Source organism: Ascaphus truei, chromosome 12 (assembly GCF_040206685.1).
Source record: "Ascaphus truei isolate aAscTru1 chromosome 12, aAscTru1.hap1, whole genome shotgun sequence".
Taxonomy (NCBI): domain Eukaryota; kingdom Metazoa; phylum Chordata; class Amphibia; order Anura; family Ascaphidae; genus Ascaphus; species Ascaphus truei.
In genome coordinates this window covers 50,940,789-50,967,848 of record NC_134494.1, presented here as the reverse complement: position 1 = coordinate 50,967,848, position 27,060 = coordinate 50,940,789, and the positions used below count along the sequence as shown (strand labels likewise).

The 27,060-nt window shown below is 41.8% G+C and overlaps 1 protein-coding gene and 1 long non-coding RNA gene across 3 annotated transcripts; one reads left to right on the top strand and one right to left on the bottom strand.

Annotated features, from left to right (window-relative positions):
* Positions 1-5,073: 5,073 nt before the first annotated feature.
* Positions 5,074-22,173, bottom strand: LOC142464263 (uncharacterized). The gene is made up of 2 exons (XR_012787626.1): positions 20,881-22,173; positions 5,074-6,211 (listed from the first exon to the last, which is right to left on the bottom strand). It is a non-coding gene; the product is annotated as an uncharacterized LOC142464263 (long non-coding RNA).
* On the top strand, positions 21,212-25,974 carry MYOD1 (myogenic differentiation 1). 2 transcript variants are annotated; one of them, XM_075567697.1, is made up of 4 exons: positions 21,212-22,001; positions 23,478-23,556; positions 24,195-24,297; positions 25,157-25,280. In XM_075567697.1, the coding sequence occupies exons 1-3, from the start codon at positions 21,456-21,458 to the stop codon at positions 24,251-24,253; spliced, it is 684 nt and encodes a 227-aa protein (XP_075423812.1). In that variant the 5' UTR covers positions 21,212-21,455; the 3' UTR covers positions 24,254-24,297; positions 25,157-25,280. The 2 variants fall into 2 exon arrangements, with proteins under 2 accessions (XP_075423812.1, XP_075423811.1); XM_075567696.1 differs by lacking the exon at positions 24,195-24,297 and having other exon boundaries at positions 25,157-25,974.
* The last annotated feature ends 1,086 nt before the right edge of the window (positions 25,975-27,060 follow it).

The window sequence follows — 27,060 nt, the reverse complement described above, 5'->3', positions numbered from 1 at the left end:
GAGGGTTATTTCTGCCCCATTCGGAGTGAGGGAGGCCCGGGCACCCTCCGCCGTGCCCGAGACAGTTGTCCCAGGTATCCCACCCCCTGCTGGTGGCCCTGGTTTAAGTTCTTTAATAAGAAAAAAAAACTTGATTCTTTTTTTGGTTTCGGGTATTTTTACTTATTTAAATTTTTTGCTCTCATAAGTAGGAATCTTTTTACAACATTTTCAAAACGAACTTTTTAAGAAACAAAATGTCGACAGCAATACATACATACACACACATACATACATACACCATACACCATACAATACCGTTTGAAGCTCGAGATCAGGAGACAGCACTCTGGTAAGTTTGATCACAAGTTTTTGTATTGAAAAAGACACAAACTGACGTTTCGGTCCCCCAGTGGGTGGCACCACCTTGAGGAAGGTCCCACTGGGGGACCGAAACGTCGGTTTATGTGTCTTTTTCAATACAAAAACTTGTGTTCAAACTTACCAGAGTGCTGTCTCCTGATCTCGTGCTTCAAACGGTATCGTATGGTTTATTATTGCTTTATGGGACAAGCACCCAATTTTTTCTACTTGCAAGTGGAGTGCCGGCTGCTTCTGTGGATTATATACATACATACATACGGTCCTCGCTTATCCGTCGTAATGCGTCCCGTAAACCGCCATCGGATAACGAACCATTGGATTGCGGGTCCATGTTGATCCGCGGCGAATAAGCGGTTTCGACATCAGATAATGCGTCAAGCGGACTGTATTATGCGGCATCCGATAACCCGTTCAACGGAAACCGTATCATCGGATAATCTGACAAGCTCAAATTTTGCTCAGATCCGAACATTCATTCCTAAATTTGATGTTAAACCCATGAACCTGCCTAACCTTAGGGGGGAAAATATATATATATATATACACACACACACACACACACACACACACACATAGGACTTCAATATTTATCCGTGGTGCCTACTATGTAAATATATTATGGTGAAAATAAAAAATAAGTTTAAAAATAAACTTTAAGGTGAATATTATTGTTACTTTTGTCTTCTTGCCTTATTTAAGGGAGATATTACAAAACATGCTTGTAGGACAATGGCATCACCAGGTTTCATAAAGCAGGTTTATCACAGGGAGCCGTCCCTCCTCGGAAATCGGCTTACTAGGTTTGAGGTGAACGTCTCCCTGCACGCCCAACTGGAAGTGCCGGACCGTATAAATCACCTGTGACCTCATAGCACATAACTCATTGCATTCCAGGGACTTAGAAAAATAGATCAGATGTCCAATAAGCAACTAGTGCATGAAACCCAAGTATTTGTAAATATTCCTCATGCAAATACATGTAAAAAGATACTGAAAACTGGAATTTATACAGCACTATTTTATGTTTCGTAAAATCTCTTTTTAAAAACCATGAAGATTCTGAGAGGGGAAAAAATAATAAAGCTAAATAGATGTTCAGCCTGCAGCAAAGGACACCGGGTGGGATGTGATCAGTCTGCGTATCCTCAACAGATTTAACTTGACAGATATATACTAAAATCAACGGCCATGCGCTGGATAGGAGCGAATAATAATATTAATATCACAGTAACCTCTGGGTGCTCCGGCGATGAATACTTCCACTTTGTACGGTGAACAATGTTCTGGGGGAGTGTCATGCAGAAGCAAATAGTCAGTTAGTCATACAAAGGCCTATGTTGAATTGCATAACTGCAATAGTGCCGATTGTAGCACTATTGCATGAAAGTAACTTGTGTTTCAGTGCAACGGTGCCCTAATCAAGACTATCGCAGTTTAATGAATAACCACCAGTGCCTTATATAGACCTATTCGCAGTCACACAGACCTTCCGTTTACATTTCTTCAAGTGGGCTGGGTCTTCTAAGTCAGTGATTCCCAACAGGCGGTTCTGGAACCCCTAGGCGTTTGAGAGGTGTCTCCAAGAGGCTCGTCCCCCCCAAAAATTTAATGGCAGATCCCAAGCGGGATAGTGGGCTCCTGAGGCCGTTTGGGGACTGCGCTCTTTGTAAGGCCCCAAACTGCCCCTTAGCATGGGGGTGTATACAGTCTATAACAACAGGAGCTGCCAAAGTCAATCCCCACAATGCATTGCATCCAAAGTGTTTTAGGCCTGGCATTGGCGCTAGTGGATGGGGCAAGGAATCAATGATACGCTGTAAGACGCGCAGATTTAATTTAACCACTTCGTCCTCTCACTAAAAAGAAGTGCGGGTATTACATGTAGTTTCAATCTTTGCATGGCCTTCTTCTCTCAGCGAGTCAGATTCCCAGTATTTCTCTCTTAAGAAATGAACAACAACAAAATATCAGGAAGATATATCTGGGATGCTACAGCATAAAGGAGAACAGCGATGTAAACTGCGCAACATTGCGTGTTAAAAACGCAACCGCTACAAACTGTGTTTTTTATTAAATCCTGATGATTTTTTTTTTGACAATTCCCCACATTTTCTATGCTATTTGTTTGCTAAAGAACAGCTCTAGTCACTGTCTATTTAGGGGATGGGAGATTTAAAAACCTGACCTGGCTGAGACATCCTTGTAATATGGCAAATAAAAATACCGCCTGTGGTGCATTGGCACGTCTCAGACAGGTCTGCAACCCTGTCTTTCCCCATTATCTCTTAGCATACAATGCTTCCACTGCAGCAAGGGATTCTGGGTAATGACATGCAAATGAGCACGCAGTGTCACTCATTACTTGTTATCCATTTTAACATGGACCCCTACAAACATATGCCTGCCGTGTTACACAGCTTTGCAGCACAGCCTGGGTTAAAGAAGTGCACAGCCTGAAACCCTACTCACAGACACCTGTTTCAACCTTTTGGGTCTCATTAGTGCGAGGCTGGGTGCTGGCTGTGCAACGTGAAGCAGGTACGTGGGTTTAACTAGACATTTAAAACTTATGGTGGGTAAAAAAAAAGTGCCAAAAACCCTCCACGGTACAGCGTACCGCATATACAAATACCACATGCGGTGCATTTGGCAGGCATTGGCGTATAGGGTTCCATGTTAAAATGAATAAGACGTAAAGAGTGATACTGCTCACGTGCGTGTTATTACCCAGAATCCCTAGCTGCAGTGGAAGTATTGTATGCTGAGATAATGGGGAAAGACAGGATTGCAGACCCGTCTGAGATATGTGAAATTATTATTTACTGCACGGTGGAGGGATTTAGTCACTTTTCTAACTGTAAGAGATGTGTGCAGAGGTACATTTAATGGAACCCGATTAGGGTGAAATTATATCTTGGCATTATTGCGCCTGTTCCTTTAACCAGGCAAAACATTAAAAAAAACAACCCCCCCCACCCCCCTTTGTAAGGGCTAACTTACTTTCCCAGACCCTTTCTGCAGGACTGGAGTGATATTCCCATTACCAGCCTATCACCCCAAAGTCTTAGGAGGTACCTTAAGCCCGTGGCCCTCCATGTCAGTCTCTGACAGGTTCCTGGGTCCAGGAAAAATAGGTGTCTGTGTCTTGATCTCACCACACTGCTCTCCAGTGTTCTCAAAACTCTCTCCTCCTTCTGGCAGCCCAGTTGTAACTGTGCTAAGGAAAAATCTCTCTCCTGTATCTCACATGAGGCTTTTTACAGAGCTCTCATTAGTCCAGGTGGAGACTTGTTAATTGAGTGGCTGCAATTAATTCTCTCTCTGCTGGATTCTCAGAGCTCTGAAACTGCTTTATTTAAACAGGGATAAGTCCCTGTTACAAACCATCATAACTTTTTTAATGGACTTCTACTATGGAGAATCTTTAATCCAGTTCAGACTTTTAAATCTTTCATCCCAATAAAGTATATATATATATATATATATATATATATGTATGTATGTATGTATGTATGTATGTATGTATGTATGTATGTATGTATGTATGTATATATATATATATATATATATATATATATATATATATATATATATATATATATATATATATATATATATATATATTTTAAAGCTGTTCCTTTAATCTGGAATCTGTTGGTATCGCTGTCTGGATGATTCGTGCCCATTATACACAAACGCAACACAACAAACACTGACATCACATGGGTTATATACTTTTTGAAGAGTGGAAAGATGTATTCTATGTCAGAAGAAGAAGGCAGAGATAGCCAAGCTTAGAATAGGCCAATACCAGTTGTTCTGTAGCTTTCTTTCTATGTGCAGCTGCTGTGTGGCCTTAAATTGGGGGCAGAGGAGAAAAAAAACAGGGTTTTGTGTCCACTGTAGTTGGCTCCTGCCACAATCTTAGCATTAGAAACAAATCTAGTCTTTAGCAGAAGTACAAGTAATAACTAAATTGTAACCCTTAATGTGTTTCAAATACTTCCAAAAACTTTCATTGAAAGATCAGCAGAGCAGCGCTTCTGTTCTCCTTAGGCTGCGTTCCTAGTGACTTCTACAGAGCACGCCTCAGCGTGCGCTGTGCGTATAAGCACCGCCCCTCAATGGGGCTGGGCCCAGTATGCACCTTCCCGCTGAAGGTGCAGCCGCGTCGTGCTGCCAGATTTTTAAACTCAATGAAATTGAGTTTACAGCTTGCGACGGAGGCGTGGCCACGCCCCCGCCGATACAGCAAATGAGGGCGAACCAGCCGTGTGAGGTCATGGTCACGCCCCCGCAACCCCCCCTACCATGCCCCCTTTCGACGCAAACTCTCCCCCTCTCTCTCTGGACCAAAGAACGTGGTGCAGCGCTGTGCACGCGCTGCCCCCCCCCCCCCCTGCCGGGCGTGCGTGCTCCAATGTTGACTGGGACCGCAGCCTTAGGGTTACATATAATGCCTGTTGCTCTTTTCTTGGAATTAAAGAGGCAATCCAAGCATCTTAAAAAAAATATATATATATATATATATATATATATATAAACTCAAACATAATCGCATTAAAAACCAATATGTATAAATGCACTAGATCAAAAACCACAGATGTACAGAAATAGCAGTGTGTGGCGGTGCTATGGGAATGAAAATATTGCAACACAAAAAAAAGACAGAAAATCCCAAAACAAGCACTCTGATCCAAAATAGAAAAATACATTTACAAAAAGTTTATTGATCATGGAATGACGACAAAAACAGGCAAGGAAAACATAAATAACAGAAAAATAAAAACAAACGGGGATCACTCAGTCTGAAAACTGAACACAATAACCCTGGTCAGAATTAGGATGGAGAGAGCACAATACAGTGGCCCTGATACTGGGGGACAAGGGGGAAATCCCTACAGACCCACAGTGGGATAACTAATAATCCCACCTGGAGTAATGACCGGCGGTCAAGAACCACTGGAAAGATGGATATTACAGGGAACGTGCTCAAAGATGAACCAATAAAGATGACTAATGCAAATGGTGCAGGACCATGCACACAACCCGGATACTCATAACCTATACATAATTGACAGGATGTGTTAAGCACAGTTAAACCACTAAAGCAAATAAGCCTGCACGTGGATATAAATATGCACACATAGAATGAGTTGCCTCCGGACGGAGTGTGCATGGAGGCAAGAGGCAAAGAGGAAAAACATGAGCAACCCACAAAGGGTAAAGTGAAAAAATCTGCTGTCCTCCTACAGGTAAAATGTATAACCCCACATGAGCAAAAACAATGAAAGCAGATGACATCATGTACTGGGTGCAAGAGGTGGATACAATGCAGGTTCACAGAGCGGAAACCACTCCCAATAGATGGCACAAATGCATGTGGCTACGCAGAGAGTAGCAGTATAAGACAGTCAGTATATAAATACAAAGTCCGTATCACCAGTGTGTATCCTGCTCATCCGTCCAAAGCACCAGGTTTCCAGCCCAAAGTCCGCAACAAACGGATAACCTCTGAAAAAAACTGTAGGGAAGAAGTATAGCAAAGATCAGCAGAGACCGGATCCCCGTGTTGCGCACTCCAACTGCCATTTCGCCACTGCCGTCTTCTTCCGGGAGTGGTTTTCCTAGGCGACAGGCAGAATTTGTAGTTTAGCGCGGTGAGTGACGTCTCCCATCAGGTGATTCCCAAGGGCGAATCAGACGCACGCTGTATCAGATGTCATCACGCATAGATTATCCTAGCAGTGCTGATCTGGTTCGCGTTGAGACCATATCACATGGTCAGTGAGAGCCAGTCAGGAAGGTCCCATATACTTCTCCATTCGTCTACAGAGCACAGAATGCCCTGAAACGTGAAAATAAAGACATTAAGTATTTGCTGCAATTGCAGAAGGAGTAAGACTGACACCCACCACAACCAAAATGTGAGAGATACACACAGAAAAAAACATTAAGAACAGTAGAAGGACAAAAACCACACAGAGCATACAAACATGTGGGTAATAAATAAAAACAAGGAAAAACGCAGTGTGCCCCAAGTGTAGAGATTAAAAGAACACAATCAGATAAACTCAAAATTTAAAATAAATAACATAAATGAACAAGAGCCACCAAAAGAAACTAAAAACAGAAAGGTAAACACCGGAGGCATAAGCAGTAAAATGAAACTGCAGAGAAAGGGGAGTCCTAGAGAAACATACAGTAGCATACCCCATGCAGTCATTAAGACCAGATGGGGCATAAGTGAACCTAATTGCGAGATCCACCTACACTCTTTCTTGAGCAGACATTTCTCTAGGTCTCCCCCTCTGACACCCAGTGAGACTTTGTCAATGGCAAATGCTACCAGCACCTAGGGATCAGGGTCATGTTGAAGCATGAAGTGTCGTGCAACTGTCGTTATCGTTTTATTTGATGATGTGTCACGCTGCGCATTTCTAATAGTGCGGACATGCTCAAGTATGCGGAATCGTAGTTCCTGCGTGGTCATGCCCACATATATAAGCAGGCTGGGGCAACTCAGGTAGTATACTACTCCTTTTGATTTACAATTTAGCTTGAAAAGAATATCCTATTCTTTGGTACCATTGCTATTCATGAATGTGGATGTTTGGAGCATGTGCTGACAGGCGGAGCACCCGCCACACTTGTAAAAACCCTTTTCTATATTATAGCTCAAAAAAAGTACTAGAAGGAGGAGGAGTGTAGTGGCTCCTAACAAGTGTGTCTCTTATGTTAGGAGACCTTCTACTTGTTAGGCTGCTGAGTTGCCCAATACCGGGCGCAGGTCAGCATCAGACAGTAAAATGCCCCAATGTTGGTTAATGATATCTCTTAGCTTCGCCCACTGACCATTATAGGTGCCAATAAAGCGAATCACAGAGTCATCATCCTTACGCACCTTAGGAACCAGAAGGGAATTTCTCTCTCTACGAAAGCGATTGTAGAATCCCAAGTTAGTTTGTTTTTGACTATATCCACGAATTCTAAAGCGCTTTTTAAGTTCTGTTGCTCCAAAAAAGTTCTCTCAATAGAGCAATTACGCTTAAGGCGCAAAAATTCTCCACCCGGTATCCCATTGATTTGGTGTGCCGGGTGCGAGCTAGAGTGACGCATGTGGAACTGAATTGGTGGCAGTGTGTTTCCTGTGGATGTCTGTAACAATACACCCATCAGGGTCAATACTAATTAGAAGATCCAAGAACTCCACAGATGTTTTGCTCCACTGTGCAGTGAGTTTGATGTTGTGCCTGTTGTGGTTGAGGACATTGACGAACACACACATATATATATATTGTTTTAATATATGCAGTCTTTGATTACCTTTATTGAAAACTAATTACCTAAGCTGCCAATCGATTCATTCTCCTGTGACCGATTAGCCAAATCCTACTTCCCAGGGTTCATTTTCAGTTTCAAATCAATCCTTCAGTCAGTGTAACTCAGCAGCTACAATATATTTTTATATTACTAAAGTGACATTATCTATTGTTACAGTTTACCGCTGAAACAGCTGGAAATATTGGCAACACATTATCACAAGCAGCAAAGTGTTTGCAAAGATCTTGCTCTGCTAGGGAGGTGGGCTAAAGCTTGCTATAGAAAAACAAAAAAGATGCTCAGTGTATTACAAACTCATTAAAAATGGCATTAAGAGTTGAATTTTAAAATTAAAAAGGTGGTAAGTATTGTCTAACACTATAAAACTGATCTATTTCTAAAAAAATAAAAATAATAAAAAATAAAAAAAAACGTTGGATATCACCTTTAAAATGCCAGTATGCTAATCCTCATTATCTAATGATTATATATATATATATATATATATATATATATATATATATATATATATATATATATATATATATATATATATATATATATATATAATGGTTATTGAGGCAAAAAGTGACACTGTGTGCTCATTTGCATGTCATTTCCCAGAATCCCTTGCTGCAGTGGAAGTGCTGTATGCTGGGTGATAATGGGGAAAGGCGGGGTTGCAGACCTGCCTAAGACATGCAGATGAGCATACAGCTATATTTGCATATATATATATATATATATATATATATATATATATATATATATATTAAAGAGAACAGACAACACTCCTTTAAAATAGTCCAAAAATAGCCTGGTGCTAGTCCCTTAAAGATCTGTTGATAATAGATACCATCCAGACGAACGATAAGGCAGTGACAGCACCCAGAAGGTAAGTTTGCAAAAAAACTATATTGTCATAACATCACATAGAACTGACATTTTGAACCCACAAAGGGATCTTTACACATCCCCCTGATAAAGATCCCTCTGTGGGTTTGAATCATCGGTTCTATGTGATATTATGACAATATACATTTTTTGCAAACTTACCTTCTGAGTGCTATCTCTGCCTTATCTTTTGTCTGGATGGTAACGTACATTCACATGTCAGACAGGTCTGCAACCCTGCCTTTCAACCATTATCACTTAGCATACAGCACTTCCACTGCAGCAAGGGATTCTGGGAAATGACATGCAAATGAGCACACAATGTGTCACCTTTTGCCTGGAATATCCATTCACATGGGGCCCATATAAGCAAATTCAATGCTGTTCACACAGCTTTTAAGCACAGCATGGGATTAGATACAAAGCCAGTCAAACCACTCACAGACATGTTTCAACCTTAATGGGTCTCATCAGTGCGAAGTTGGTTGTATGGTAATGGTGGAGGTTTTTTGTTGCCCTTTTCACCCACCATAACTTAAAATGCATGTATGTATGTATAAATATGTATATATGTATATATACAGTGGTCGACAAATCAACAAAAAATCTACTCGCCGAACAAAAAAATCTACTCGCCACCTAGTACCACACGTGTGCTGCTTGGGCCAATAGGAGCTCGCCACGATGTTAAATCCACTCACCCGGGGCGTGCAAATATATAGGTTTGTCGAACACTATATATATATATATATATATATATATATATATTTATATATATATATATATATATATATATATATATATATATATATATTCTTATTAAGGTTATGGTGGGTAAAAAAAGTGACAAAAAGCCTCCACAGTAAAGCATAAAACAACTGTAAATATTACTGTATATTCATTTGCAGACCTGTCTAAGACATGCAAATGAATATACAGCAATTTATATATATATAAATTATCAGCTGCCCTTCATATGGCGAGATAACAAAAAAGATTTCCACCTGGAAACAGCTCTTGAACAATATTTTCACGTATCCTTCCACACATATCACCCCGCAAAAGGAACATGTTAATTTAGAGAATGTAGCATGAAGCTGCAATCACAAATACTGCGTTTTGTCGCACACTTTTGGTGATGTCACTTATTAAGCTCGGTCTTCCTTTTCGCCGCATAAAGCCTGATGTGAAAAAGGGGCAAAGGATAGGTTTGCTCTGTTCCAGAAGGAGAAGTCAGAGGGTTTATCTCTAAATCCCTTGATCAAAAATAGCAGGAGACTGCTGCCTAATGAGGCAGGTGAGGAGATGAATGAACGCACCCTGCTTTAGAGTTAACTTCCTCTGTGCTGTATTAGGGGATGCAAGCAGGTTTCCCTGCCTCACTACCTAACGGGATCCCCCCTGCTACATGAGCCTTTTTTTAACAAGGGCCTCTTACACAATTCATATAGTAGATTGTGTACATAAACGCACTGTGCATAGAAACACAGAATCTGATGGCAGATAAGGAGTACTTGGCCCAACTAATCTGCAAATTATCAAGTGCACCACCTATACACTTCATCTTAGTGGGCAGTGCTGTTCCACACGTGGGTGGGGTTGTGGGACTCTTGGGACTTTGGGTACAAGGACTTTGGGGATACTGTGTAAGGAGGTTATAGCCCAGTTAGGGGCAAGGTTATAGCTGCCAGCTAGTGGCAGAGGGTGGCATATATATAGTTGTTTATACTGATGATGTTGCACTGTGAAAGTATGATAATCTGTGTTGTGTTGCTATACAATATGATATGATGTGATGTGATGTTATTGTGTTATTTGCTCATTCAGTAAACCTTTTAGCCATAACCCTGGTGTATGTGGTTTCTGGGTGGGTTCCTATGCTAGGCCCATTCTACATTCCTATAGAATCCTACATAGGTGGAGGCGCTGACCGACGAGAACGTTCCAGAGATTCACCCCAGACTCTCACTAGCGGAGGCTCAGGCCTCCTGTGAGCCTGACAGGTATAACTCACCACACCAGGTAACATTAGGTTCCCCGCACACACACACTATATGCGATTGGGTGGGGGGGGAATACCCGTTACACTTATCATCGTGTGGATTGTATTGATGCGCATATCAGAAGCTTGGACTGCTGCTTTAATACATACATATATACATGCATCACTGTAGCCATCAGCCATAGCACAAACCCCCATGATCTTTAGGACACAGGCTATTACTTTGATTTATACATAAGGTACCATAAAACTCAACTGAAGCCACATCAATTATTTGCCCCTCAGTGCCACTATTGCTGCCCAGATGTACATGAGTTATGGGAAATGATAAGAGGGGTGTGGGGGATTTTAACATGCAGGTGCCGACCAACCCAACTGCTGCCCGCTAACCCAACCGGCAACATGTTCAACTGAATTTTCTAGCAAAGGTCCCTGTCACTCGCAAGCAACGCCAAGTGAAACATGTTTGAGTCAGTCACTGGACAGATAAATGGTGGACCTATGAACTATACAAAGCGAATGATGCAAAGTGTATGTGCAAACAGGAATAAGGAGGGGAAAAGTATTCTGTGTTAAAAAAAAGCATGCCATCTTTAAAAGGTGACGCAAAAATCAAACGCAGAAAATGATCAAGAAAAGTAACACTCCTTAACACATAGACCTGCGCTAATATGCAAATGTGACTCCTCCCACTTGCTCTATAAACCCCTTCTCTCATCGCAGACAGATACCGGCCTTCACCAAAAATGACGCAACTACAAATACTACATAGACGCAGGATGGCGCATGTATTTTTCAGCGCAATTTGTGTCTAAAGACTTTGCGCTTTGATACATAGAACTCATGTTCTGAACATACATTTCTCACACTCACCTTATTGTGCTCCTCTGTCCTTCATTTCCTGCTTGGGCTTGTGTGCGATATTACAGGGTGTATAACGCAGAAATGCTAGAGGTGGAAAGGTGTCACACGACAACACAAATGATCGTTGGATGCATCACGTTTTGCACAGTTTACTTTTTCTCTTTTATATGCAGACACATTTTGATCGTGCCTGAGTTGGCACGAAACCCGGTGCACACTGATACTGTAGGTATCACATTCAGCAAACTTGCACGTTTATTACATGATGCAGCAGCAGGGAACAGAAAAATGTTAATGTGCAACTCACACTTCATCGGAGTTTGATAAGTAGCCGTCTGTATCTGTGAATACTCCTGTAAAAGGATTGTAGGGGGCAGAGATGTGGCCGAATGCTAGGGGCCCAGAAACCAGCATATTAAAGGTAAAGCCCGGTCTCTGGCCCCTATCGTCTGATGGATATACAGGATTGTCCTGTACACCCATCTACCTGTGGCCAGCATGCTATGGGTTAAACCCAGTAATGTATATGTTTAAACCTTTATTTTCTGTGATATGTAACTGTGTGTTTCTTTGTTCCCTGGTGTCACGCTGCGCTCACCACAAACAGGACTAAGACCGCGGGGCTGAGGTGGGGATGTTTAGGCACCGACCTGCAACCGCGCAGTCCGGTCCGGAGTGTGTAATCCAAGTCGTGTAGCCGGGTCAGGGTTGGAGAGATCAGGGTTGTCTAGGTACTTGCCGTGGTTCAGTGTTGGAGAGATGAGAGTGGTAGTTGTCCATAAGCCGTGGTCTGGGAGCAGAGAGGGTAGAATGGTCGAGGTACATAGCCGGGGTCAAAGGGTTGGAGAAAGTAGGAATCCGCAGTGAAGCCAAGTTCAGGGCTGGAGACAGGACTGGTCCAAGCAGGCTAGGGTCAAAGCACAAACAAAACAGGAACAAATGAACAGCAGCGAGCACAACGAATAAACAGAAGTTTATGCTCAGCAATGAGGAAGTGGGGGAGCCCAGTATAAGAAGGGTAAGGAGCCAATCAAGGACAGGGGTGTGAGGGAATTCCTCCAATGGTGGAGCACAGAGAGAGAAGTAGGGATGATTGTTGGTTCAATGACGTGCGCATGGGAGGTGCACGGCGCGGCCTGATGACGTCACGTAACAGTACAGGTGTGTTGCGTCCCCACCAGGGTCGTGCCTCTGTGCCGCTGCCACTATGTGCGCGCGCAGGTCCAGCTGTGCGTGGCCCAGCATCCCTGCCGCGTGACACGCCTGAGGGGTGGGGCTTAGTGGCGGACCTTACACCTGGGCATGCTAAGCTGGTAATACACTTACCCAGCCTAGATGCCCAAAATCAGGGTTTAGCCCCAGAGAGGGTTGAGGACAAAGGATAATGAGGGTGGGCTGGTCTCCTACCTGGGAGAAATTGTCTGCCCAGACAGAGGCATCTCTCATCAAGAGATAGCGGTTCAGCATTGAGAACATGGGCAGGTAGGCACTGTTTTCATTGGCTGGTTTGTAATGCCCTTCCTCCTTGCCTCTGCCTTCCTCGTTGCACCCTCAGCCCAGATTGGACAACACAGATGACCTTATGTGCTGTGATTGGCCCAACACACAGCATCTGCGCTGTGTCTGGTCGATGCCCCATTCTCCATGATTTCCTGTGGAGACGGGGAAAACAGAAAAGGGGCATCCGATCTCAGTTCCATAGACCTGGCTAAGGCTAGTGTGGAGATAGACTAAGCGGTGTATATAGTTACATCGTTATATAGTTACATAGTTACATAGTAGATGAGGTTGAAAAAAGACATACATACATCAAGTTCAACCTATGCTAAATTTAGACAACAGATACTTTATCCTATATCTATACTTACTTATTGATCCAGAGGAAGGCAAACAAAAAACCCCAGTGTCATATCATCCAATGATATCTCATAAGGGGAAAATAAATTCCTTCCTGACTCCAAGAATTGTCAATCGGATTAATCCCTGGATCAACATCCTTCCCATGTATACTTATTTGGTATATCCCTGTATACCTTTCCTATCTAAAAAATGTCCAACCTTTTTTTGAACAAATCATGTGTATCTGCCATCACAGTCTCCATGGGCAATAAATTCCACATTTTAACTGCCCTTACTGTAAAGAACCCTTTCCTTTGTTGCTGGTGAAATTTCCTTTCCTCCAAACTGGGATGAATAGTTCTTTTGAAAGCTCCTTGTATTGTCCCCGAATATATTTGTATATAGTTATCATATCCCCTCTTAGACGCCTCTTTTCTAATGTAAATAAATCTAATTTAGCTAGCGTCTCCTCATAAGTTAGAATGTCCATCCCCTTTATTAATTTGGTGGCTCTTCTCTGCACTCTCTCTAGTTCCATAATGTCTTTTCTTAGGATTGGTGCCCAAAATTGTACTCCAGTATACTCGGAGGTTTTGCCAGAGACCCCACAAGACGAGGTTGCCTGCCTTTCTGATGCGGGCGATTTAAATGTGCCTGCCTGAGACTTTCATCCAGGGCTGCCTTGAGTTCTCGATCCTCCACAGGAGTGGAAGCTGTGCTGGGTAAGCCATTCCGGTGGTGCCAGGCACCTAGGACTGCTTGGATCCCCGTATGCCCTGTTTGGCGTGAGTATAGCCCTGTTGGTGATACTTAAGATGTTACACAGCCAATGTGTAGTGTCATTGGCTGTCCCTGTGTGAGTGACAACCGTCTGTGATAGGCTGATCAGGTTGCCACTCACCCAGGGACAGCCAATGATAGTTAAGATGTTACACAGCCAATGTGCAGTATCTCACACAAAGTGTCTGTGGAGTTCAAATTGGAGGTGAAGAATACAAAAATTGGACTCTGCAATTCATCATCAAATTGTAATTGTGAGAACGTGGCTTTCTAAATGCTCTGTGTAAGAGATGTGTGCAGAGGTACATTTAATGGAGACCGATTAGGGTGAATTTAGATCCTGACTTTATTGCGCCTGTTCCTTTCACAAGGCAAAACATACTAAAAGAAACAAAATGAAGGCCTACACCACTTTGGAGAATAACTGAACATTTACCCCAGCCCTTTCTAACTGGCTGGCTAGCTAAACTGGTTACCACCTCAAACACACACACACATATATATCCAACAAGAAAGTCTCTTATCTGTCTCTGTTGCTGTAGGGGAAGGCCTCTCTGCTCTCCTAGGTCAGCACCCTTCTGTGCTATGGATTATCTCTCTGCTCAGACCTCTTTCTCCTCTCTGTGCTCAGGAAATCTCTGTGTCCAGGCGTAGAGGTGTGGTCTCCTTGTGTCTTGCTGTCAGCTCACAGTCCTCCTGTGTGCTTCAAGACTCTCTCCTCATGTCAGCACCGTGATGTGCTAAGGAAATCTCCCTCTCTGTTTCTCACATGAGGCTTTTTCTCAGAGTCCTAGTTAGCCAGGTGTAGTCTGGTTAATTGCCTGGCTGTAATTAACTAGCTCCCTGCTGGATTTAGATGCAGTTTCTTAAACAGGGATAAGTCCCTGTTACACTCTGACAATTTTTTCACATCTAAAAGACTAACTTTGTAAGCTGCTGTTTAACCTTCAGTAACACACTACCCTCCCAGGCCTGATTTATACATCTGCTTTTCCAATTTCTACTCCTCATCTCCTCCAATACCTGGGAACTCGCCTCCTCCCTCTCTCCCTGTATCTCCTCCCTCTCTCCCTGTATCTCCTCCCTCTCTCTCCTCCCTCTCTCCCTGTATCTCCTCCCTCTCTCCCTGTATCTAATTATGCCCTCCCTATTGCTTTTTTCTGTTTGCCATTTCCTCATTGCTTTGTAAACTTGTCTGTTCTCTCCAACTTCCCCACTCTCCTCCTATCCACATTACTTCATCTCTCCTTCCCCCACCTTGCTTGTTTCTATATACTGCACAACTATGTACACACCTTTCCCAACTTCTACATCCCTCAATAAAAAGCAACCCCACAAATCCTCTACTCACTTCCTCTCCCTACTGCTCCTCCTTGCTGCTGGGGATATCGCTCCTAAAACTGGAGAGAGTAAGTTAGGGAAGAGCGGACAAGAGACAGCAAAGGGCCCGCCAACAAGGAGGGACTGCCGATGTTGGCGTCCCAAGCCCCGTGAGTTTTAAAAAAAAACCGCAGTGTGGCTGCACTCGGTGCCGTGTCTCTCTGATGGCAGCGCCGGAAGTAAGCTGGGCTAAGCTTCCGGTGCGAGAGGGAGGCCTGGCGCACTCGTGAGCAGCAGCGTGGGATAGACAGGTGCCGGCAGCGGGGCCGGCGGCAACTGCTGTGGCCTGCCGCCGAGCCCCCCACAGTCACTGCCCCCCGCAGCCACCGGCCACCCCCCCCCTACAGCACTGCCAGCCCCCGCAGCCACCAGCCCCCACCCCACAGCCACCCCCTGTAGCATCGCCACTCCCCCGCAGTCACTGCTCCCCCACAGCACTGCCACAGCCACTGCCCCTGTAGCACCGCCACTCCCCCGCAATCACTGCCCCCCCGCAGCACTGCCACAGCCACCCCCTGTAGCACCGCCACCCCCCCTTAGCACTGCCACCCCCTGCAGCCACAGCCCCCCCACAGCACCGCCACAGCCACCGCCCCTGTAGCACCGCCACTCCCCCGCAGTCACTGCCCCCCCGCAGCACTGCCACAGATATCCCCTGTAGCACCCCCCTGCAGCACCGCCACCCCCCTTAGCACTGCCACCCCCTGCAGCCACTGCCCCCCCCACAGCACCGCCGCAGCCACCGCCCCCCTTAGCACCATCGCCCCCCGCAGCAACCCCCTGTAGCTCTGCCACTCCCAGCAGCAATGCCACCCCCCCGTAGCCCTGCCACCCCCCGTAGCACTGCCACCCCCCTCCCCCCCCCCCATAGCCACCACATTTTTTCCGTGGTAGGTGTGCTATGGGTTGGGGGGGAGGGCCTGCTCCTTTCATTTGTCCTGGGCCCCATGATTTCTCTTGGCGGCCCTGATTACAGGGAAGGGTGAAAACAAAGCGTCATGTTTAAATAACCTTTAAGATCTGCTTGATCAGCGTATGGTACTACGGGTAAAGCAAGTTGATCTATATTCAGCCAAATACATATAGGTTTATATTTTATATTGATGTCTTGTGTTATTTTGTAATGACTTTCTACAAAGAATGAGGCAGAGAAGGGGGGGAAGCCTGCTGGTCCTTTCTTCCATGTGGTAAAATAAAGGAGGGAGACTATAGTAGGTAGTGCGATAGATATTATTGTACCAAGAAATAATTAACATGTTACAGGGTTTCGAATCTCTCAGGGTTCTTCATCATATCAAAAGCTTGTAACATATCAACCATTTGTTTGTCCAATAAAAGGTGTCACTACCTTCTCCTCCTCCCTCCTTTGAATGTTAACGCCAAAAAAAATGCATAGAGAAGTATTCAAAAAAGCATTTACCAAGAAATATCAATGAAAATGTCATGTAGGATCCTTCAGCCCGAAAACGTTTCTCTCTCTTTGCAAACCCACAAAGGTTTGTTCAAAAATGTTATTAACAACCGCACAAAATCATTCAATTCCGCCGTAGTGTCTATTTTGCTGTAAGGTTTTTATTTGAATATATTTTTTTGTTTTAAGTTAAATCGAAGCAAACTTTACAGGTTTGTTTCACTTCAATGCGATCTTTTGCTTAGTGGAAGTTTCACATAATTAAGAGACTTTTTTCTTTTGCTTGGTCTAAAACATATATACCGTAAAGACCTTTTTTGAACTCAGACAAAATCACGAAAAGTCAAAGAAACAGCGTTTTGCAGAGGATTCAAACTTTGGCGAGAAGTTCCCCCATTTCTAAGGAGGCTGGTGAAATCATTTTCAGAACCAAACAAGTGGCTTGTTACATGCAGAGAATATACATCTATTCTGGTTTAGAAAAACTAAAAATAATACCAGATTAGGGTTAAACCAGTCAAATTAATTTTATATGCATCAATAAAATGCCTTACTATTTGGGACAAATGCACTTGTTCCACTTATGCATTTATAACTTCCCATTTACTAAGTGGTAGACAAAAAAAGTTTTAAAAGAAACATGTTTAAAACAGGTAAGTGTTCAATCTCTTAATATTGTTTTTTAATGTTTTATATTTCTCACACACTAATACACAGGTACTGGAATCCAAGGGTTGAAGAGATCAGCTTTTGAATGGTATATACAGTACATTAGGAACATGTAATGGTTACATGCATATACTTGGTCATCACAAACAGAGTGATCCATTAAGATTTACACGTAGAGAGTTGCAGAGGATACAATATCACCATGTTGTGTGGGACAGATGCCCCCCCTCCCTCTCGCCCCCCCCGCCCCCCCTGGTTTACAGACATTGATCATCCATGGGTTTATTGTTGGAGGTTGTTTAAGGCAAAGCCTGGAGAGAGAAAGAAATGCCTTCCATAGAAGCAGCTGCTAGCAGAGCTGGTAACGTGTGCACGTTTTACACTAGCACTCACTATAGCTGTGCTGTGTATATACCTCCATCTACTGGACTAAAGCCGTAACCTCACACAATCCCAATATCACACTGTCCCAATATCACACTGTCCCAATGGCCTCACCCCCTCTTCCTGCCACTGGAGCCTCAGAAAGCAGTTCTCACTCAGGAAGCGATAAGATCTACCTATGACAGGAATCTGGGGGGGCTTTGATGTGCCTCTAATAGTGCATGTTGCTGGGAGGTGACAAATCTTTAATAATGAGTTTTCATGAGGTTTAAAGGGGGAAAGCTTCAGGTTTATTAGTATCTCTGATGGTAATCACAGTTTAAACACCAATCGCCACGCTGCTATCAGCTCTTCGGACAGCAAAGTAACAGTATTAACCCCTCCAGTCCTGAGAGACGCAAAAAAAGAAAAAGACTTGAATTAAATAAAATCTCATCCTGTCCTGTGCAGTACGTCTCTGATCTGTGTTTGTCTGCATGGCTGGTATGGTGCTGAATGTTTGGGAAGTTGTGGCGGACACACTGTACAGACATAGAAAACATATTAAAATAATAAAATTTCAAATACACAAATAAAATTAAATTAAAACTAAAAATAACAGCTATAACCCAATAATATAAAATAATAGCCATTTTGGAAATATAACTTTTTTTTTAAAATCATTTTGCGCTTGTCATTAAACAGAATTGTATCATTGAGTTCATTCACAGCATATAATTCAACAATATCCAATTTGAAGTTGGAAATATGAATATGAAATCTATCTTTTTCGCATATTACACACTGCAATTTAATTAAAAAAATGATTTATTACTTACTCCAATAGTTTATATGTATATACTGTACTGCTAATGATGAAATTCGTACTTTATTGTACAATTATACAGTGTAAATGGGATTGATAAATAGTTCATATTATTTATATCAATGCCAACATCTCATGATATAATTGGTTATTTGCGACTCTTATAAGTAATAAAAAAACTAATACTAAACTTTACCTCTACAATATCTTATTATTTTGAATATTTTAAGAGTACTATTGATTGCATTTCCACTTTCCCTTTGACAGTACTGTATCTTAATGTTTCTGAACAATAACCTAACATTCGTGCATCCTTATTTTTGTTACAACACAAGCGTTGCTTCTTTGCCATATTAATTTATATATGGGTGTTCATAGTAAAATTAGAAAGTGTATATTAAACCAATATTATCATGAGCACTTATTATGCCTCCAAAACACTGTGGCTTCCGAACTTTTGTGTGATGTCTAAGATTAATTTTACTTTCAAATCAAAATAAAACCATTATTTTTCCATTCTACAATTCTAGTAAATATGATGTGATCATTTCTCCTATTATTGAGGCTGTTATGATATTATCATGACAGAGGCTTTGAAAGGTGTGCGATAAATTGGATCCTTGAAAGTTATACAGCGAATAGGCAAAGCAAAAAGATATTTAATTGTGCTGGTAACATACAAAAAAAATTATATAAATCATAATTAACGATAAAAAATACACTGGCCTTTCGTTAAACACACACTCCTCTCTATCTGTGTTTCTATAGATAGATGATAGATATGGATAAGTGCTGTAGATATACATAAGACATGATTAATATCTGTTGTAATTGTATTGTGAATTGGAACCCAGAAATGTGTAAATAGATTATGTTGTAATTTACAGGTAATTGTTACAACTCAAAACTCGAATATATCATGAAACCTAAGAATACTTCATGCGAAAAATGAAGGGGATGGAAATGAAAACGTGTAAGAAAGAAAGCAAACTGCTATAGAGACCTGTTTAATAACGTTTCTGTGCAGGAAAGCATTCTTTTCAGAACGATTCAGTGGTCAAAAAACAAACCTTCAGAGGTCTATTACATCCATAAATACATTATTCCAATTTAAATTCCCAGTATATTTTAATGCGAAATACTTAGCTTTATATGTGCCGGTTTTCAAACAGAGAATTTATTCAGTCAACAAGTAATTTCCATGATGTATTTTAATGACATTTAATTTCATCATTATATACAGTAATGCACAGTACACAATAAGAAAATTCCCTTCCACGAGTGGAAAGCTCGGTCCACTATAAATTCATCTGCCAAAAGCGTTCATGTAATTCTATCTAATACAAGGTATTTATTACATTACACGTAGCGTGAAAGTGACAGCTCAACCAACATCAGTGAAAATAAAAACACAACATACTCAGAAGTTTGCTGTAAGGAAATAATACATTGCTGCAAACTAGAATCGCTGCAATATAACAAGGCTACGTGCAATTCTAACAATAAAACACTAATGTTTTGGAATCTGACCATTGTATGATTGGTGATAGATGGAGTGGCCCAATTAGGTTTATTCGTTCAAATGCCCCTGCTGCTAAACTAGCGAATAACCCTCAGTTTATTTATTAAAATAACTTCTTATTTCTTCCTTTGATGCAGCTGGGTCTGTCCCGTTCTGCAGCCCCAGGATAGGGTTACAAACAGCAAAATGTATTTCAAACTCAGCAGTTATAATGATCCCTGCAATCTATTTCAAGATCACCAATTGGCATTTAAATAATAATAATAAATATTGTGACAGGGTGGAGAGCAGAAAAAGAGAGAAAGGGGGGGGAAAAAAGCAAAATATGATCCCGCTGATGAGAATAAATGATCTGTGAAGCATGCCAATCATATAATTTCATGTTAAACGCCCAGGAAATATAACCCGTTTCTAAAGAATTATCTCTGGCTGCTGGGATCTGCTGTTATTAATTGTTCTCTCTTTCAGACAAATATAAAAAAAAGGGGTTATTGTAACAAGTAAAAGTGTCCGGGAGTTTTGGTCTTGGATCAACAAAAAATGGAATAAACCGTCTGCAGATCCCCCAGAACCACCGGGGAAACCGTGAAAGAAAAGAAAAGGATCACTGTACAAATTAAAGAAAACAACAAGGAAATATTTACATTTAAATCTCCTTTCAATGCGGTTCTCGCCTCTGGCTGCAACGTTTCGAATAAACAAGCTGATAAGTAACGAATACAACGAAAAAAGCGGCTGCTGGCCACCGGATCCCCTTTGCCCCGATCTGTTTAGATGAATTTGACATAAATGGATCTCTCTCCTGGAACTTTACACATTGGGGGTTTAATCCCTCAGCCAATCAGGGGACGTTCTGTCCCACTGGGGGGGACTCCCATCCCCGTGGCTGTTCCTCTGACTGGCCAACCAAAGTAACAGGACCAGGCTGCGGGGTCCCCGCCCTCCCCAAACTGCCCAGATAAATACAGCAGTGTGTGACAAGCATCAGGTGCCCTCAGGGTCTGAGATCTGACAGAGACCCCACATTTTCCCTTCACTGTGCAGTTTTCTCCCCACTGCACCCCCAAACTACAGTGGGGGAAGCAAGGGTGTGCTTGTGGACACATACAAGTGTTGGCCTCACCCCTGACCCTGGACTTGCTAAGGATCGGAAGTCTGTGGGGGGGACAGTCACAACTTAAAGCAGCATTTGTTCCCTTAGTGCCCCTCTTATTTCCCAATGGACTTGCTGTCACAGCCTCTTCGAGACATGGAGATTACAGATAGCTCCCTCTGCTCCTTCACTGCAGCTGATGACTTCTACGATGACCCCTGCTTCAACACCTCGGACATGCACTTTTTTGAAGACCTGGACCCCAGGCTGGTGCATGTGAGCCTGCTGAAGGCTGGCGATGACCACCATCACAACGAGGATGAGCACATCCGAGCCCCCAGCGGGCACCACCAGGCTGGCAGGTGCCTGCTCTGGGCTTGCAAAGCCTGCAAGAGGAAGACTACCAATGCTGACCGCAGGAAGGCTGCGACCATGCGGGAGAGGAGGAGGCTCAGCAAAGTCAACGAGGCGTTTGAGACCTTGAAGAGATGCACGTCCACCAACCCCAACCAGAGGCTGCCCAAGGTGGAGATCCTGAGGAATGCCATCAGCTACATTGAGAGTCTTCAGTCGCTCCTAAGGGATCAAGATGACAACTATTACCCAGTACTGGAGCACTATAGTGGGGACTCTGATGCCTCCAGCCCTCGCTCCAACTGCTCAGATGGCATGGTGAGTAACACTGACTGGGGTAGATTGCACCAGTGGTGACCTATCAGACTTTACCCTTCATGGGAGAGTTTCTAAATTAGCATTTAATGATCAGGGCTGCCTCATATTGAACATACACGCAGCTAAGATGAATATGTGTCCACATTATAAACCAGCCTTCTGTTTAGAGTATTAAGATATAATCCTTTTGGAGTATTAAAGCTGGTACAGTGTAACCCTTCCATAATAACAGAGACCCCCTCTGTAGATAAGTTATGTCTCCAGATCCTTATAGGTTTGGGTTGAATAGCAAGAATAAGTGTGTACTGCATTATAGAAATTCATTTAAAAGGAATGTAATAGTGTGCACACTGTGTACTCTGTATTGTACACACTGTGTACTCTGTATTGTACATATCCATAACAGAGAGATTGGGAAATATTCTCGCCCTGAACTTGCAATGCTGTTAAAAAGAAAAAACATGTACAAGAAAGATGGACGTGTATCCTAAAATGTAAAAAAATAACACACACATTTGTCCCTTCATTACCCACATCTGGACAAAGCCTTCCAGACACCAAGGGGTTACACGCTTGACTTAAACACACTGATCTCTTCATTCACACCATGCATTAAGAATGTAAAAATAGACTTCACACGCAGCCTTCTTCAAATTACCAGGCAGTGCAGAAACCCACTGACTTTATCTGAACTGCACAAGCAGACACATTCAAATGCATGAAATGAGATCATTTGCTGCAGTAAAAACAAAACACAAAAAATGAACTTTAATTGACTGTTGCCCGACTACTGCTATTATAATCAATTACCCTGAATTGTATTAAACTATTGAGTAAGCCACGATTATCAAATGAATAAATACCAACCACTTCTAGTTATAACTATAATAGTTATTTATTAAAGGTGGTTCATTTTCTATTTTATTGACAAATAAACATTTCCCAGAAAAATAAAATGGTTAAAAAAAAGACAACCACATTAATTCGAAATGTAATAATAAAAGGTGTCAATAGAACGCCACTTGTTGGCACAACAAACCAAGCAAATTTGCTATGTGCCTGGTGAAAATGTAACAATATTAAATGTATTGGGTTAGGATATTGATATGTTAAGATAAGAAACATTAAGATATTCAGTTATATTTTATTTAAATAACAAAAGGCTGGAAGGGGGCTTTATAAAGGGAAAACATGTCCCCCTGATGCAAAACTAGTGCAAAAAATAGCACCAGATTTAACTTCACAAGATTCTATTATTTCCAAAGGATGTTTTCTTGTGATACATGTAGTGTTGATTTTTGCACCAGGTCTGCAACAAGGAGACTTTGATAAAGTGCTCCCTAACTTTCTGATCTGTCAGAGGGATGGAAAGAGCACACACAGAGCACTCAATAAACAACTTAAAACACTTTTCTTGAGTTTAATAGGAGCTTGCATTAAATCTTTGACTGATTGGGTTACTTGCCTGCTTTACAGATGGATTATGCGGGACCTCCATGCAACTCAAGGAGAAGGAACAGCTATGACAGAAGCTACTACAGTGAGACACCAAATGGTATGTTTTGTATTACAATATCATTAAAAAGATGTCTAGTGCTGGGACACACATTGTAAGATAAAAGCTATCTTCTGTAAGATAAAAGCGATCTTCTAAGCATCACAAGTTGCATTTGTACACAGAAATCTCAAATTTAAGTTAACTTGTGCTCATCTGTGTACTAACCTGATTTTACTCAATGTCACATATTTTGGTGCACAGAAATGGAATATAATTGATTAATGGTATGTGCTAAAAAAACAAAAAAACTGTCTCTGTGCGGCAAAAAGTTAAAACTGGCATAAACCGTGAAAATTCTGTTTATTTTGTTAGCGCATACGTATATATATATAGCAACTTCTGCGCTAACAAAATAAAATAAAATTATTTTTGATAATATATATATATATATATATATATATATGTGTATATATATATATATATATATATATATATATATATATATATATATATATATTATCAAAAACGTGTTTCATGCATCACATCCGTTTCACTATACAGATGAACAAAATGTATTATTTTTTATTTTAACAGTATCGCTATTCTAAATAATATTACACTAATAAGTTATATTTACGAACACTATAAATAAAAATAATACATTACTCTGTTTTCAATTACATTGTATCAATCAGGTATTCACCATGGTGATATGCGGCAAATGTTATTTCAAACAAAGAACTGTGCGTCATAAAGTCCCATAACGACCTTCATTCCTAAAACGCACATTTAATGAAGGTTTGTACTACTTTTAGCACTAACGTTGACGCACAATAACAATTTGAATATCTTAATATGTATACAGTCCCCAGTATGTTATGTCTTACACTCATCCTCATTTTATTCTACAGGTGCCGTACACATAGCAAAAAATGTGGGTTATTCTACAAGAATGTATCATATACAGTAAATAATGAAAATTTGGTGTATGAGATCAAACCCTTTAATAAAACAGCTGATGCCAGAAACAGTTTTCACCAAAAATAAAGATCTATTCTATGTATACAATATATTAATTTTGACAAGTTAAATGCAACAATAGGAAATCCCTAATCTGATTCAATCATATGATTTAACCATGCAAAATCTCTTGCTTTATAAATGTAGGAATATGTACAGGTAGATTTTTTTTTAAGATGCTCACTATAATGATTAGAATAGGTATTAGCATATAACCTTATAAATCCCTTATTTAAAGGGTTAAATATACTTTTAGATTTGTTTTATTATCCCTATTTTTGCAACGACAAAAATAATAACGGTTATACTAAACTTTATTTCATGTAACGTTTCTCTCCCAACGGGAGTCATACGCAGCACGTACAGTAGGAATTATTACAGGCACAGTCCCTGCCCTGGTGAGGTTACAATCTGTTTTTGGTGCCTGAGGCACAGGGAGATTAAGTGACTTCCCCAAAGTCACAAGTTGCCGACAACGGGAATGGGTCCTCTGCTTCAAACTCTGTGTCATTGCTTGCAGCGTCAGTGTCTTTACTCACTGAGCCGCTCCTTGTCCCATGACTGTCTTGGCTGCAGTTTTATTTATTTCCATCAGCTTTCTGTGCGTTAACCTTACCCTATGATGTCCTCTCTCTAGATAGCAGACATGGAAAGAGCGCAGTCATCTCCAGTTTAGACTGTCTGTCCAGCATTGTGGAGAGGATTTCCACAGAAAATTCCAGCTGCCCCGTTCTGCCTGCAGCGGAAAGTGGATCTGAAGGCAGTCCCTGCTCTCCCCTGGAAGGGGAGACACTGAGTGAGAGAGGCATCACTATCCCTTCACCAAGCACCTGCACTCAACTACCCCAAGACACCAGCAATGCCATCTACCAAGTGTTATAAACGCAAAGCGAAAAAAACTGCTACATTCTGAAAACCAGAGACTGAGGAAGTGACTTACAGGATTTCCAGTTTTCAACCTTCTTTAAGAATTCCTTCAATAACCCCATACTCAATATTGCATTACTCCTTACAAATACTGCTTTACTCCATACAAATACTCAGTTATTTATTTGTTTCATGTCACACCAAAAGTTATTTAACAGGTTTCCATTTTCACTGTAAATAATGAGAGAGAGAAAAAACCAAACAACCCGGAAATGGGCAAAGTGGTGATTTCCTGCCCAGATTTTCTCTACCTTAATTGGTAAACTTATTTCATGATAACATGAACATACAAAGCATGAATCTTAGAAATGACACTATTATTGTTCATTTGCTTGTTCCCCCGAGCGAGACGATTAAAAGGTTGTGGACCACTTTTGTAAGACTTTTTATATAATTGTAAATAAGAGGTGCCAATGCAAAAAAAATAAAAAATAAAAAGGAAGGGGGGGGGGAGGGGTGCGGGGTGGCCAAATATTTAATGTTGCTTGGTTTGTTGTGCCAAAATGTTAACTTTATATATTTATACAGTGTGGATGCCATGAATGTTTTCAATAGTATTCTAAATAAAGATCCTTATTTATAAAACGGTGGAGATTTTTTTTTTCTCTCTTTCGCAAATGGAAGAGTCATTTGCGACTGAAATCCTACACTATAGGAAAGAATGCATCTCACACAGAGATGCATCTCACTTCCTACTGCTGCTCACACAGCACTTCCTACTGCTGCTCACACAGAGATGCATCTCACTTCCTACTGCTGCTCACACCGCACTTCATACTGCTGCTCACACCGCACTTCCTACTGCTGCTCACACCGCACTTCCTACTGCTGCTCACACCGCACTTCCTACTGCTGCTCACACCGCACTTCCTACTGCTGCTCACACCGCACTTCCTACTGCTGCTCACACCGCACTTCCTACTGCTGCTCACACCGCACTTCATACTGCTGCTCACACCGCACTTCCTACTGCTGCTCACACCGCACTTCCTACTGCTGCTCACACCGCACTTCCTACTGCTGTTCACACCGCACTTCCTACTGCTGCTCACTCCGCACTTCCTACTGCTGCTCACACCGCACTTCCTACTACTGCTCACTCCGCACTTCCTACTGCTGCTCACACCGCACTTCCTACTGCTGCTCACTCCGCACTTCCTACTGTTGCTCACACCGCACTTCCTACTGCTGCTCACACCGCACTTCATACTGCTGCTCACACCGCACTTCCTACTGCTGCTCACACCGCTCTTCATACTGCTGCTCACACCGCACTTCCTACTGCTGTTCTTCAAAGACTCTTACATGATTAGATACAAATCTATTACCCTATTATGACATATACTGAAAGCAATAGTGTTATCAAATAATACCCACCTATTAAGTTATCAAATAGCTCTACGCAAATAAAATAGGATACGGTTAGCGTTATCCCATCTCATTTTTGATAGTCAAGGTACAGATTAAATGGTGTCAACAAGTGAAGTCACTCTGCACGCAGAGCGTTTCAATAGACAAAATGAAAAAAGAATGAATAAGTAGTGTTATATCCGTGTGGGAATCACAGCCAAATGCCCAGGCATGCTCCGAGTCAAGGTGGCCTGCTCCAGTCCT

What these genes read in the sequence shown, in the direction of transcription:
- MYOD1 (XM_075567696.1), top strand. Translation starts at nt 21,456, where the DNA reads ATGGACTTGCTGTCACAGCCTCTTCGAGACATGGAGATTACAGATAGC. An exon ending in CCAACTGCTCAGATGGCATG is followed by an intron (nt 22,002 to 23,477) that starts GTGAGTAACACT and finishes CCTGCTTTACAG; the next exon opens with ATGGATTATGCGGGACCTCC. An exon ending in CTACAGTGAGACACCAAATG is followed by an intron (nt 23,557 to 25,156) that starts GTATGTTTTGTA and finishes TCCTCTCTCTAG; the next exon opens with ATAGCAGACATGGAAAGAGC.